This window comes from Cygnus atratus, chromosome 2, assembly GCF_013377495.2.
Source record: "Cygnus atratus isolate AKBS03 ecotype Queensland, Australia chromosome 2, CAtr_DNAZoo_HiC_assembly, whole genome shotgun sequence".
NCBI lineage: Eukaryota > Metazoa > Chordata > Aves > Anseriformes > Anatidae > Cygnus > Cygnus atratus.
Genome location: NC_066363.1, coordinates 109,305,334 through 109,320,704, shown reverse-complemented (window position 1 = coordinate 109,320,704; position 15,371 = coordinate 109,305,334). Strand labels below are relative to the sequence as shown.

At 44.6% G+C, this 15,371-nt stretch overlaps 1 protein-coding gene across 1 annotated transcript in view; it reads left to right on the top strand.

Moving 5' to 3' along the window:
* Nucleotides 1-818: 818 nt before the first annotated feature.
* SMCHD1 (structural maintenance of chromosomes flexible hinge domain containing 1) overlaps nt 819-15,371 on the top strand; it is an 83,747-nt gene continuing 69,194 nt past the window's right edge. Inside the window, exons 1-3 of the mRNA XM_035563999.2 lie at nt 819-1,225; nt 14,111-14,186; nt 14,656-14,817. Coding sequence (XP_035419892.1) covers nt 1,040-1,225; nt 14,111-14,186; nt 14,656-14,817 — 424 coding nt within the window. The 5' untranslated portion in view covers nt 819-1,039. The remainder of the gene's footprint in view (nt 1,226-14,110; nt 14,187-14,655; nt 14,818-15,371) is intronic.

Sequence of the window (15,371 nt, the reverse complement as noted above, 5' to 3'; positions counted from 1 at the left end):
GCTTTGGGCCCCTCACTACAAGGAGGACATCGAGACCCTGGAGCATGTCCAGAGAAGGGCTACGAAGCTGGTGAAGGGCCTGGAACACAAGTCCTGTGAGGAGCAGCTGAGGGACCTGGGGGTGTTTAGTCTGGAGAAGACGAGACTCAGGGTAGACCTTATTGCTCACTGCAACTACCTGAAAGGAAGCTGTGGGGAGCTGTGGGTTGGCCTCTTCTCACAGATAACCAGTGACAGGACCTCAAGGAATGTCCTCAAGTTGTGCCAGGGGAGGTTCAGGTTGGAAATGAGGAGACATTTCTTCTCAGAAAGAGCAGTCAGGCATTGGAACGGGTTGCCCAGGGAGGTGGTGGCGTCACCGTCCCTGGGGGTGTTCAAGGAAAGGTTGTACGTGGTGCTTGGGGACAAGGTTTAGGGGGTGACATTGGTGGTTGGGAGATGGTTGGACCAGATGATCTTGGAGGTCTTTTCCGACCTTAACGATTCTGTGAAGCAATGAAAGAAACAATTAAAAATATGGATACTCTAGAACTAACATCCTAGGTGCTGCGATATGGTGTTTCACTCAGGAAACATGCTCCGTTACCCCAGTAGATGTGTACAAACGCTCCCACACCCACTCCCCTCCTGAGAGTGCTGCGCCACGGCTGCCGCCGCCCCGCACCACCTCAGCCGGCGACGGCGCCTCAACGCCCGCCGCGCGCGCGGCCGGCACGCGGTGGCGGCGCCCACCCCGCCTGCGCGCCGCAGCGGGCGGGCGGGCGGGGAGCGGAAGCCGCGGCGCTGCCACCGCCCCCACCGTTCCCGGTCCCGGAAGCGCGGCGGCGCCGAGGCGCAGCGGGCGCGGACTCGTTCCGAGGTCGCGGCGCGGTTTCGTTTCCCGGCCGCCCGCCCGGCCCCGGTCCTTCCGGGCCGCGGCGGGGCTTTCCGCCCGGCAGCAGCGCGGCGCCAGGCGGGGGAGCTCGCGGGCCAGGCCCCAGGCGGCGCCGCCGCCGCCGCCATCGTCGCGGGCCGGTTTCCGTCTCTTGGCCTTCCCAACATGGCAGCGGCGGCGGGGGGCGGCCACGGCTCCCGCAAGCCGGCTCCGGCGGCGTCCCGCAGCGGCGGCGGCGGGGACCGCACCGTCTTCCTCTTCGACCGGCGGCGGGAGCAGGCGGACCCGGACGAGAAGGTGCTGAGCTGCGGCACGGACAGCTACTGCGCCTTCCGCGGCGCCGTCTGCCAGGTGCGGGGCCGGGCGGGGAGCGGGCGGCGAGGCGGAGCGCAGCGCGGACAGGTGCCGGGGGGGGGGGGAAGGGGGAATGGGGGGGGGGAGCGCCCCAACGGTCGCGCCTCGCGGACTGTGGGGGGCTGAGGGGAGCTGAGGGGAGATGGGGGCGTCGGGTCCCGCTCCCCCTCGTGGGCCCCCTGGCGGGGCTGTGAGGGAGGGCGGCGGCGGCCCGGCAGCTCCCCCGTGCGGGGAGGGAGGCGGCAGGCAGGCAGGCAGGCAGGGAGCCGCGGGCTCTGTGCTGTCCAAGGTGTCCGGGCAGCGCCGGTGGCTTCCCGGGAGGTGTAGCCGGGCTTCTGGAGCCTGCCGCCCGCCTCCCCGCTGCCTGCTCTGCCCCCTTGGCTCCTCTCGCCTCTCGGTACAGCCTGCTTGGTCTTCCGGGCTCTCCCAGGTGGAAGTTTCGTACTGCTGAGTTTGCTACTTACACCAGCTGCCCGTTTTCTGTTGTGGTTTCGCTTTTCGAGAGTACGAACTCATTAACCACCTATGTATCCTTCAACTCGCGGTGCATATTGTAAACTTTGCACGAATTCATTCTTGTCAAACGTTCACGTTTAGTTCCTTTATCCGGTTTAATTTGCCCATCGTTCTCCAGGCTGAGTGTTTTTGCAGAGCATTGCTTGCTTTGCCCTCCGTCTGGGCAGTGCTCAATGTAATAGTTTTGTTCTGGGATGGAAGTTTTGAGTTACCAGTGTGGGCAGGAATACCTGTCACACGCGTCTCCCTCTCCCTTGCACAGCTCTCTTCCGTCAGTGTTCAGGATGGCACATTACCGAGCTGTCCTGCTGGCCTCCCTGCTTTGTTGCTTCTCATATCTGCTGTGTGCTCCAGCAACTTCTGTTCCCATGCGACTTCTGTGTCCGCTGGTTCACAGATTTTGGCGTATTTAAAGGTTTATTTAGAAATAAACCATCATCATGTGATATTCTGGGTTTTCTTATGTCAAAAACTTACTGACATCAAGACTTCCTTGCCACGAGGCAGACCACTCGAACACAGTGCTGGAGAAGTTCGTCTCTGCAAAGCAGAGCTTGATGTGTTTGGATTTGGTGACACTTAAAGTGGAATTTTCAAGTATAAGTTCTTAGCATGTCAACACCCAAATCGTTCTCACTGCTCCTGGTGGTGGTAAGTCTTGTTTTGAAGTGTTAAGTCTTGTTTTGAGGTGCTAAGTCTTTAGGATAATAGAGTTGATGCTGTTAAAAACCTGTGCAACAAGAACCTTGAATGATCATTCCCTCAGGGAAAGGGCATCTGTAATAATGTGTTGACTGCGAATTCAGCCAGAGTTGCCTCCATCACAGCTAATTTCAGCGTGGTCACACTTTACATCTCAGAGCTTTCAGTATCTCGTGGAACATCTGACTCTGAATGAATGTAGGTTTGTCAAGGTAGATTGTTTGACATGTCCAGTAAATGCTGGTACAGAGAAAACTGTCGGGCTTGGTGGGTTCGGGAACTTTGGCGTTCGATGTGTGGCACACTGGCAGTGTAAAGGTTTTCTTGCTGGGCTTCTGGAAGAGCGTTCTGGCATCTCAGTGCCTCTGGCAGTTTTGCACATTGCGGTTCGCCAAGCATCTTACTGCAAAGGGCAGAATTTCTGGCACCTCGAAAGTTGGAACTAACTGCTTTTGGGAGAAAGATGATGAATGGATTCACGTGATCGAGACAGACTTTCCCCACTTTATAGTGCTGAAAACCTTTCAGAGAAGTGATGAAAGTTGAGGAAAAAACATCTTTTTGATAAGCAAGCTTTGAATTGTTTAGATAAGATAAAGCAGAATGTCATCTTCACTTTTCTTCAATTAAAGCTATTAGAGACCATCTGAGTGAAAGATAAGGCAAATGCAGTATATCTAGCAGTGTTTATTTCCACAGTTATTCTGCCTGGTGACTCAGCCTCAGTACATGCTTGGCTTTAGATCTACTTTCATTGGCAGTTTGTCACACGACTGAATTATTCTGCTGTCACAGCCGGGGTGGGCAGGCATTTTTCCATCTGCCAACTGGCTGTGAGGATGGTAGTGTCTGGCAAAGGTGCCGGGTAAGTGCTCAGCTGTTGGAACTGTTTTTGCTCTGAGCATCATCCTATGGCATGAGAGTTACTTTGGGTATACCTGAACACATAGGAGTTAAAGGAGAATGTAAATCTTGAAAAATACTGTTTAAAGCTGATTGCAAGCTGAAAATAATGAGTGCTTGAAGGCATGGTCTCAGGCTGCTGCTTCCTGAGACTTACGCTTTTATCTTTTTACGACAGGACTAGGGAAGTGATTGTCCCTCTGTACTGAGCTCTGGTGAAGCTGCACCTTGAATACTGTGTTCAGTTTTGGGCCTGTCACTACAAGAAGGACATCGAGGTGCTGGAGCGTGTCCAAAGACTGGCAATGAAGCTGGTGAAGGGTCTAGAGAACAAGTCTTACAAGGAGTGGCTGAGGGAGCTGGGATTGCTTAGCCTGGGGGAAAGGAGGCTCAGGGGAGACCTGATCACCCTCAGCAATTACTTTAAAGGAGGCTACAGCGAGGTGAGGATGAGGTGAGGATCGGGCTCTTCTCCCAAGCACCAAGTGATAAGGAAATGGCCTTAAGTTGCACAAGGGCAGGTTTAGGTTGGGTATTAGGAGAAATTTCTTCACTGAAAGGGCTGCAAAGTATTGGAACAGGTTGCGGAGGGAAATGGCTGAGCCACAGTCCCTGGAAGTCTTCAAAAAGCGTGTAGATGTGGTGCTTAGTGACGTGGTTTAATGGGGGGCTTGGCAGTGCTAGGTTCAAGGTTGGACCAGGTGATCTTAGAGGACTTTCCCAACCAATATGATTCTACGATTCCTAACGCTGACATAAGGTTAGTGCATTCCTGTAGGTGTAAAAAATTAAGAGATAGTTGAGACAGGTGGTACAGCAAGTGGGAGGTGGGTTTAGGAGCTGATTCATTTCCTCTGTCGTCATATACAGTAGTCTCTTTTTATTATTAAAATGTTCGTATTTCTGTTTTGAAACAGATATTTGTCACCTAAGGAATTTTGGAACTGTCCCCTAACAGCATGCGTGACAGTGTGGTTAGATGTGGCATTATATGGTTATAAATTAGCCTTCCCTTTCTGGGGAGGAGAGGAGAGAGATTAAAAAACTATATTAAAAAAAAAAAAAAGGTTGGAGCATATCTAGTCTTCATTATTCTTGCTTACAGTGATCCTAAAGCAGTATCCTCTTAATTGAAAATGATCTGTTAGTTTGATTCTTCCATTTACGCATTATAGAGCATAGGTGGAGTATTTATGTAACTTCAGTCCCCAGAACCGTGAAGTTTTGAGATTAATAAGTGAAATAAATAGGGATTTTTCTCTCTTTGTGGGAGCGAAATTGCTTGCACACCTTTCAGTCTTTTATCAGGTCTATGGGCACTGTTTGCTCTGATGTTTAGAGTCTAATTGGAAGGTATTTGCTTGCAGTGAGGAATGGAGATAAGCAGCTAACCCCAAATTCCCTGGCTTAAGTTGCCAAGTACGCAGTGAAGTTGGAACACCTCAGTTTGATGCTGAACTAGTAGGAATCCTTCCAGGTGCTTGTAGAGGGCACACTGCTTTTTAAGCAGAAAGATACCTGTGTTGAAAACTGCATACAAGTGTTGTAGCACGTAAAGGGGTATTTGAAGTGAAGTACGAGTCTGAAGGGTGCTTTTGGTACTGAATTTAGTGTTACTACATAAATATAAAATGGACTCATTTACTTTTGACACTTTTCATCATTGTGGCCTCATGGTTTGGAGAAAAGTATGTGTGTATAGAAAGTAAATATTTGTAATTTAAGTATATGCTTGAATTTCAGACATACTTATAAGCCAAAAATATTTTGCTTTTAATGTTTTGTTGAGCTTTCCGTTGTGTCCTTCCCATTGTATCCTTCCATTCTACCAACTGCTTAAAAAGATTCTTTTTCCAGTCCTCCGGAATAAATTCCAGTGCATCACTATGCTAAGAGGCAAAAAAGGGTGTTCACTGAAAGGGAGTAATGAGAGAGAGACACAGCTGTAGTAGGAACTCGAGAAATAAGTGTAATATTTGTTGTGAATATTTGTTTGCCAATGCCTAATAAGTAACATTTTAATGACATTATTTGCGATCAATGAACAAGTATTAGCACCTTAAGCTCTTTATCACCAGAGGGTAACTCTTAAATCTTCTTAAGAGCTGTTTCGATACCTCGCTAAGCTCCTGTCCCAGTAATTTGCTCAATGCAACTTCTTCCATTCTGAATAATGAAATCAATCCATCTTGCAATGATTTTATTTTTGTATTATAAAACCTATATTCCGTTACTCACTTTTCAAGACTACGTGAACTAAAATAGATATTTTTTAAACATGCCATACATATACAAAACATAAGGCACATATAAGACCCGACAATTTTGAGATTTTTTTCCCAAACTGCCATACTATATTCCAAGCTTCACTGAAATGCTTACATACAGCATCTTTGCTTTTGTTACTGACATTTCAGTGGGAAGAGGATACAGTTAGCATACGTCTGTGCACTTACAGTGCTATTTAATAATGTAGTACCAGTTATTAAATGCATGTGTCGACTGATTTGTAAGGCTATGTGGTTTTTAAGTTCCTGCTCAAATTTGAACAGTGGTGATATTCAGATGCATGGTGTCTGCATTCCTTCAGCACGAGCTATCCAGGTGCAACTTCCTGGATGTCACCAAGGATTTTGCTTTTGAAGAGTGGCTTTCGAAACCTTGTTACTTTTATCAAGTGATGCCATACAACACAGTTTCATGGTGGAAGCTGCATGGAGTTAATGTCAGCTTTGGCAGATAACTTTATTCTTTGTTATTTGTGCTTGTGAATTTCTGGTGAAAGTTCCTATAATTGCGCAGGCTTTGAACAAGTCCGCTAATGGCAGCGTGTTTCTTGTATAAATTTTAGGGTCCTCAACTTTCAGCTTGTTAAGCCTTGCAAGACTGTGTAGGTTAACTTGCTGTTGTGGGAAAGATTTCTTAGATCTCCGTATGTAGCTCCTTTAGAGAGCTTCTGTCATGCAGCTACCTTCTGATTGTTTTTTTTTCTGTCTTTTTTCCATTATAGTTGTGATAATGTTTTCATGTGGCATCTTAAAGTAAAGCATCTTTTATTATTGAATTTTGTTATATGTAGTGATGTTCTTAATGCTTCTGTTGAAGCTTCTTTTTGTAAATATTTATACCAATAACCTCTGAAAGTAGGGAAACCCACAAGCACTGCAGAGAGGACAAGGCACTTCATGTTCTGCTGTTTTATCTTGTGCAATTTGCTCTTCAGGCTGAAGTGTTTGTTTCAGAACACTAGTGTTCAGTGCTCTGTTTGGTAAGTAGGTTGCCTGTAGTGACCATCTTCCCAGGGGCTACTGAGTAATCCTATATTTCTGTAACGTACGACTCTAAGCTGTGAGAAATGCTTACAGATAATTTATATTTTGAATGCAAGTCCTTTTCTAGAGACCTTTGGAACCTTTTTCTGTTGGTATCCAAAGATGTTTTATGTTTCTGCGATGACATTAATTACATCCAAATGAGCTTGCCTTAAGGTGATTGTTATCATTCTTGCTCTGCTACCATGACTGCTCAGTACTAGGTCCCCACTACCAGATCCTCAGCAGCTCATCATCTTTAGAGACCAACTGGGTGACCCAACAGCAGACTAGAAAAGTTTATCTGATTAACCCACTTAGAAGCTGTTCTATGCAGTTGTTCGCAATTACTTTCAGCAAGACATTAGTCTCCACTTAATGTGTTTAATCTTAGTTTTTATATTTGCTATTTTGTATGAATGACCTTTATGTTATTCAGTTTATGAATAATGGAGAGGTGTGATACAAATATCCACTACCCAGTAAGCACAACTGAAAAACAGTTCTTGGTTTGAAAATTTGTGATTTGAGAATTTTTTTTTCCTTAAATGTGTTTTATAGTTTCTTTCATTTGTTGATCTAACAGATTTCTTTCAATTTGGACTGGTAATTCTTCTTAATGGGACATAAAGCAGGATAGCTGACTGGTAAGTGTCCGTCTTTCAGGTGGTAAGCTGGCAGATAGCATCGAACATTCAGCCAACCTGCAACTTTGCATGCAATTGCAAGCTCACAGAGTTTGGATGTGGCATTTAGGCTCCTTTTTTCTTTCTTTCTTTTTTTTTTTTTCTTTTTAAAGATTCCTGAACAAGTCACAGCAAAGAAGCTCCTGGACCAATGTGAAATACTCAAAGTAAAGCCATGTTTATTTATATTATGTAGCTGAGGTATGGAGGTATTTTCTGAGAAAATTAGTAGCTATAAAGGGCAGCACTGAAAATGCCCATGCTGGGTTTTGATGCAATTAACTGAAGCAGTTCAGGTTCCCACCAAGAGGTTTGCACCACCAGTCTGATCCTGTTAGCCAGAAAATTATTTCTGGGTTAGTTGCCTCTTTATGGAAGATGACTGCATGGCTGCTATGTCTCTGTTAGTCCCTGGCTACATCACTAAGCTGTGAGGCCGTAGTTCCCCAGGAAGTTGCAGAGACCCATGGGGCCATGCTGTATTTAATGCTCCCCAAAATGCATTTTGCTCTCTGGGCTGACAGGGCACGCTGCTGGCTCATGCTGAGCTGCTGCCACCAGCACCCCCAGGCCCCTTTCTGCAGAGCTGCTCTCCAGTGAGTCAGTGAGAACGTTCCCTTCCTTTACTTTGAAATGTTGACCCTGATGATGATTATTTTATACTTCACAATGTTAGGTAAAATACCAGAGGACCACTGGAAGCAGACCAGTGATTCTTTATCTACAGTGTGTTATTTCTCCTTCATTTAACACTTCAAGTCTATCCGTGTTATTCCAAGCCATGGTGATATGCACACGAAATTCGACATTTGGTTGTTGAACATCTTTTCCAAAGTAAATGTTAAATCTAGAGGCAAAATCTGTGTTGACTTCATGTTAAGTGTTGTAGTTGGCTTAGCAGCCAGATAAGACTCACAGTGCATGTTCAGATCAAATAGGAAAATTTGCTTTGGGTGCCTGTGTGCTTATATGCAAAGGAAAAAAGAAAATGAGACCTGATTAAAGGAGTTTTAGCTGCTGATAAGGTGTCTGCAATTTGTGAGCTTCTGTTTTGTGTTGGCTTTTGTTTTTGTTTTTTTTTTTGAGTGTGTTTTTAGTATATATAGAAAGTCATCAATCATAGGTTAAATTGAACCTTGATTCTCCATTGAGATTTAAGAGTTAGATTACAGTTCATTGACACTTGCACATATCTTAGCTGTAAATTGCTCTGCTGAAAGCTTCTGGCATTCTTCATCTGGCTGTTTCAAACTCTTACCTTCTAGCCTGATACTCATCTCGTGTCGTAAACACCCGCCAACAAATTGAGAGCCATTAACTTTATTTACCATGAAGCACAGGCAGTGCTTCAGACTGAGCCTTCAGTTTATAAAGAATACATTTCTTTCGTTAAAGACAGCTTTTTTGCTTATGTACCATTTCATAGGTACAGTACCTGGCTTCTTGAGGTAGGCAAAACAGGCTCAGTGCAGGAAATTTTTCTTAGTTTAACTTATTTCCAGTTAACAGGAACCTTTGATTGTTCTTTGGTGAAGGGCAATCAAACAAACGCGTAGGGAAACACCTTTACTCCACCTTCGCCAAGCTCACTTTCTGCCCTCTGTCTCTCTTCCCTGATTCCCAGCGTAAACTTCACTTGTCAGCTCCTTTGGTGAGGCATGAGGTGGAGCCTTGTGCTTAAGGGTTTCTCAGTGCTACTCCTCCGGGCTCCTTACTGGTTTTCTTCTGCTCTGGCACAAGCCACAGACCCGTGGGGGTGGGAGGGTAGACGGGAAACTCCCTGCTCTGACATAGATCCTCCATGGGCCACTGCACTTTTTGGGTTATTGCTGCTCTGGCTTGGTGCACCTCCTTGCAACGTTGTCTGTGGCACCCACTGGTGATGTCTCCTGCTGTATGTCTCCTCTGTTGCTTCTCATGTGTCTTCTTCTTTTCTTTCCAAATAAGTTTGACGAGAAGCATCATATGCTCCTCCGAGCGGTTGAAATTTTGGTGCGCATTGGGTTGTCTTCATCGGTTTCATCTGGCAGTGGCTCAGGGCAGTTCATGGCCTTCTCCCTCACTGGTCACACCCCATGGCCCTCTGGTACCAAAACCCTGCAAAACACAGTCAGTGCTCCTCTAAGTGTAATTATCAGCTGTGTCTCAGCAAACAATGTAAATGGCTCTTAGGAGTACAGAGAAAACAAGCTGTAGTTGTTTTCCTAGCCTATTCAGAATCTGGCACATTGCCATCTTCTGTGCCTTTTATTTTTCTGGTGTCTTTTTTTATGGATGTAGCTGTGCATCATTGTAACACTGTGACTTTTGCATTTGCATGTAGGGATCCTATGTAACCAATAACGTAGGTGCCCTTGTCTTTTCATAATGCACCCCTTTTTTTAGAGAACATACATTCTTTTTTTTCTCTTAGATTATTAATTTGCAGCTTGTCTCGGTATTTCCCAAATGATTTATTTTTTCGTTGTGTCCAAAAAAACATTTTGCATACCTCTTTTGACATAGCTTCCGAGCACAGTTTTGCTGTGAATGCGCAGGAACACTTCTGAGTGTAGTGATGGTATTGTACTCTTCAAGATGTTGTTGATGGAATCACAGAATAGTTGAGGTTGGCAGGGACCTCTGGAGGTCACCTGGTCCAACCCCTGCTCAAGCAGGGCCACCCAAAGCAGGTTGCGTAGGGTGTGTCCAGGTGGTTTTTGGATATCTCCAAGGAGGGAGATGTCGAGCAACGCCTGGGCAAGGTGCACCAGTGCTCAGTCACCCCCACAGTGGAAAACGAGTTTCTTGATGTTCAGAAGAAACCTGCAGTGCTTCAGTTTGTGCCCATTGCCTCTTGTCCTGGCACTGGGCACCACTGAAAAGAGCCTGGCTCCATCCTCTTTGCTCCCTCCTGACACAGTGAAAACTCAGTAACCAGAGTTATTAAGCAGGTATTCTTTATTAGGGCGCCGGCTATGTGTGGGATTGCTCCGCCTAACACACACACCAAGGGTTAGTGGCAGTGTGCTTATGTTATCGGGATAAATACATATTCATTTCATTTCCCGTCTCTTGCATATTCATCAGGTCTCCAAAGACTCATTAACATAGCTTCCCCCCCCTATTTGCATGCGTACTGGAGTCCTTGGGAGGTACTCTTGTGGTCTTTTGATGAAGGCCAGAAGTCTTCCTCACTGCTAAACTTCTGACCTTTCTTTGACAGACTTCAGCAGTCAAGCCAGTTCTTGCTGATTCCATTATCTATGCATACACCCTTTTACTCCCTTATCTTTGGGGTCGTTAACATACAGCTGTGCTAGCTAAGACCTATGGAATCAACATCCTATATCTTGTTCCCTGTCTCACTCCCTTCAGGTATTTATAGATACTGATAAGAACCCCCCGGGCCTCCTCTTCTCCAGGCTGAACAGTCCCAGCTCTCTCAGCCTCTACCCACAGGAGGGATGCTCCAACCCCTTCATCATTGTCATGGTCCTTCACTGGTCTCTCTCCAGTATGTCCATGTCTCTTCTGTACTGGGCAGCCCAGAACTGGACCCAGCACTCCACACGTGGCCTCACCAGTAGGGAGCAGAGGAGAAGGATCACCTCCCTCAGCCTGATGGCAATACTTTGCCTAATGCAGACCAGGGCACTGTTAGCTGCCTTTGCTGCGAGGGCACACTGCTGGCTCATGTTAAATGCGGTGTCCACCAGGACCACCAAATCCTTTACTGCAGAGCTACTTTCCATTTAAAAAAAAAAAAAAAAAGGCATAAATGCTTTTGACAACAAGCTAGATAATGATTGTGCGTATGGAAAATTTGTAGAAGAATAACCAAATTTATAATATGAATGTGTGTTAGGTTGTCATATTATGAATCTTCTGAAGTCAAGAATTAGGTGCATCCTTTGTGCTTATTTGAAAAAAGACATAATGCCAGGCTGAAAAGGGCTTAGCAGTGAAATCTGCACTTGATAGCAAGTCATCAGAAGATATAATCTCTTTTACATGCTGGAGTCTTACTGAAAGACAAAACATTTGACAGAATACCATCTGACAGAATCAGCTGTTGAAGTAAATTACCCAGCAGGTTAATCTTTTTTCCAGGGATGACCAGCTCATCCTCCTGGAGGCTGCATCCACATAATGGGACACCCATTGAGCTCCCTCACCGCTACCAGCACCCTGGGCAGAGATGGGGATAACTGAGATTATCAGGTGGAGGGAAGGAGGAAGCAAGTGAAGCTTTCAAACAGAACTTTGATAAGTTGGCCGTAGTTTACAAAGCTTCTTAAATTGCTACGTGAGTAAAAACAACAGGTTATCTGCAGTTAATGACCACTGAACTTGGTCTGTGAACCTGCATAGTAACTTACCTCCAAATGACAACCAGAGTTACACAGAAAGGAGCTGCTGCCAGTACATGGAGTAACGCTGGGCACACCCAGGAAATGCGGGTGTAGAGCTGCCTACGAGCCTGTGGTTACGTCAGCTTCACTGAGATCCGCTCATGCAGTGAGTGAGAGCACAGAAAGGAGAGAGCTGCCCCTACTCAGACAGCAGGCTCATGTCTTGTGCACGGACTACCTCATCCTACTTTCTTATGCTTCAGATAAATATTGGGCTCTTCACAACGTTTTGAAAGCAGAAGTTTTGGGGCGGTAGAGAAAACAGGGAAACTGTTATACCTGGAAGGAGAATATGCTTGTCTGTGCTCTCAGATTCAAAACTCTCCAGTTATTCACTGTTAACCTCCAAGATCACGGTAGGATGTTAGTTTTATAGTATCCGTATTTTAATTACTTATTTCATAGAATCTTAGAATCGTTAAGGTTGGAAAAGACCTCCAAGATCATCTGGTCCAACCATCCCCCTACCACCAATGTCACCCACTAGACCACGTCCCTACACACCACGTCCAACCTTTCCTTGAACACCCCCAGGGACGGTGATGCCACCACCTCCCTGGGCAACCCGTTCCAATGCCTGACTGCTTTTTCTGAGAAGAGATGTCTCCTCATTTCCAACCTGAACCTCCCCTGGCACAACTTGAGGCCATTCCTTGTGGTCCTATCACTGGTTATCTGTGTGAGGAGGCAGACCCCCAGCTCCCCACAGCTTCCTTTCAGGTAGTTGCAGTGAGCAATAAGGTCTACCCTGAGTCTCGTCTTCTCAAGACTAAACACCCCCAGGTCCCTCAGCCGCTCCTCACAGGACTTGTGTTCCAGGCCCTTCACCAGCTTCGTAGCCCTTCTCTGGACACGCTCCAGGGTCTCGATGTCCTTCTTGTAGTGAGGGGCCCAAAGCTGAACACAGCACTTGAGGTGCGGCCTCACCAGAACTGAGTACAGGGGAACGATCACCTCCCTGCTCCTGCTGGCTGCACTATTCCTGACACAAGCCAGGACGCTGTTGGCCTTCTTGGCCACCTGGGCACACTGCCGGCTCATATTCAGGCGAGCATCAATCAGCGCCCCCAGATCCTTTTCCTCTGCACAGCTTTGAGGCACTCTGCCCCAAGCTTGTAGTGCTGCATGGGGTTGTTGTGGCCAAAGTGCAGAACCCGGCACTGAGCCATGTTGAACATCACCCGTTGGCCTCTGCCCATCTTTTCCTTGTTCTGAGCATTATTTTCCTGCATGGCTTTGCTATGTGGAAATCTGTGCGCTGTGAGAGGTTAAGTTGAAGTGACTTTTACATAACAGTTAAGAGTCTAGAGTAATTATTACATTTTTGAGTCTGAACATCAATCACTTCATGTCATGTCCATTTGTTTCATTTGTACCAAGTGCAGTGAGAAATGTGATAATTTGTTTGTTAAGGTATTTTGCTAATGGATGCTAACTGTATCTTTAACATGGTAGCAACCAGGGTGAAGGTAGTTGGAAGATAGGAAGCAGACTTCTCTGATGAAACCTTAAGCAGTCGTTTAAAAATATTTTTGAGAGTTTTAGCACTAGGGATAGAAAGAAATAGATATGGGAAATGATCAGAGCAGGTAGTTACATGTAATGCAAGAGCTTCAGGGAGAGATCTGTCTAAGAGAGGACCAGGTTTAAAAGGGTTGATGGAATTAAACATGACCAGAGTTGGCTTTCACCAGAATTGGAGTCTCAAAGATTTGGAAAGGCAGTAAAAAAAATACAGATACCTGATATGTTATTTTCAGAAAGAGATATTAATGTTGGATGCCAGGGTGCAGAGATCAGGGCGTGTAGAGGCATGTAGAAAGCAGGATAAAAAGTCCAAAGCTACAGAAGCATTCAAAAGTTGGAAAGAGCAGGGGGCAAATTATTTAGGTTTCGAAGAACATACCTGAGTGTTTTAATGAGAAAGATTTTCTAAAAGCAATCTTAATTTTTCATGCATGGTATAATTGGAAAACAAGCATTTCAGCATGTTTGGTTTAATGCCTTAAAGCATAATTAAATATGGGTCACGTAGATCATTACTGTTCAAGTTGTGCAGTCTGTGGTAGAACTGTTAGTCTCATTATTCAGCTTCCGAGGTGATTACCTGTAAGATGGTTCCTCCTCCTTAAAACTCCTGTTGTTCCCTAGAACATTATTTTAAGAAAGAAGGCAAACCACTTCAGCTAAGTTGAGAAAGCAAACGAAATTAAGTCCTGGACTTCGTTTTTTCTACTTCTGGGAAAAATATCTGGTCGCTTTTTAGTAATTTGTGGCAAAGTGAATAGAAAGAGCAGTGTTCTTTTTCATTTATCAGAACACTTTATGGAGTAGTTCCTTATCGTAACTAAATGACCTCCACTTTTGTAGGCGTTTGGCATACCTTCTGATGAAAACTTTGTTCTCACCACAACAAACAGGAAAGAAATTACAGAAGACAACTTCGGTAAGTATCTTAGATGGCAAAATAAATACAGCTGTCTCTTATATTGATTCTAAAGATCATATGATGCTTTTTCTTTTCTTTTTTTTACTCTATTACATGCAGCAATTAACTGGAAATAAAAATTCTGTAATACTTTGCCAAGATTTGTTACAAAATTGAGGTTCACAAAACTGAAAAGTTTTTAACAACTGATAGTATGTTTACAACTATTAAAGATTTTTTTTGTAGTTCCATCACAAAATCTGTAAATAATAGGAAAAATGGCTCATTAATAGCTCTTACCAGAGAATTATTATTATTGCATTATTAGGCTTGGAAATGTGGAAAGATTTTAAATTAGGTGTTGTGCCAGGAGGCTGAGTAGCCAGAGCCTGAGCAAATACAGAGGCTAAACATGGTACTGTTTTTGAGAAGTCGATGAGTGCAGTGAATGCTCTGCGGTATACTTTATACTTCCTCTTTATTGCAGGTGATCTTGTTCAGGATGGAATTACTTTATATCTACTACAGTCTGTTGATCAAGTGCTACTTACAGCAACAAAGGAGCGAATTGACTTCCTGCCCCACTATGATACACTTGTCAAAAGTGGAATGTATGAATATTATGCCAGTGAAGGGCAAAATCCTTTGCGTAAGTATTTGCCAAAATAATCTTACATAAATGATGTTTATATGAATGTAATGGTTATGAACAATGTAACTTGTAGTTGCAGCTGGTGGAAAATATAGTTTCCTTAGCTGTAAAAGGAAACTTAATTACAGTGTTTAAACAAATTGTTCTTTTAAACATGACTCTGTCTGGATTCTTTCATGGCCATTTTTACAGGAGTACCTTCCCAAATACACCTGTAAGAAGTTTGAGTATTTTAGACATAAAATGACTTGAGTCTTAATGCTTGTTCTCATTGGTAAAATTTACTTGAAATATGGGGGGGAGGGGGAGAGAGAGGTATGTTTTAGTTTTTATCTAGCTCATATTTTAAATGCGTAACTAGCATTTTGTATTATTTTATTGAAAAAAAGTACTTTCATGATTTCCCTGAAAAAAATATCTGGAGTAATGATTGCGTTTTAAGTATGTACATCTTAGGTACAGCAGGCTCAAAATTGCCTGGAAAAATGCAAACATCAAGACTCAAACTCTAAACCATTCCCACAACTATTTGTTTCAAAAAAAAAAAAATC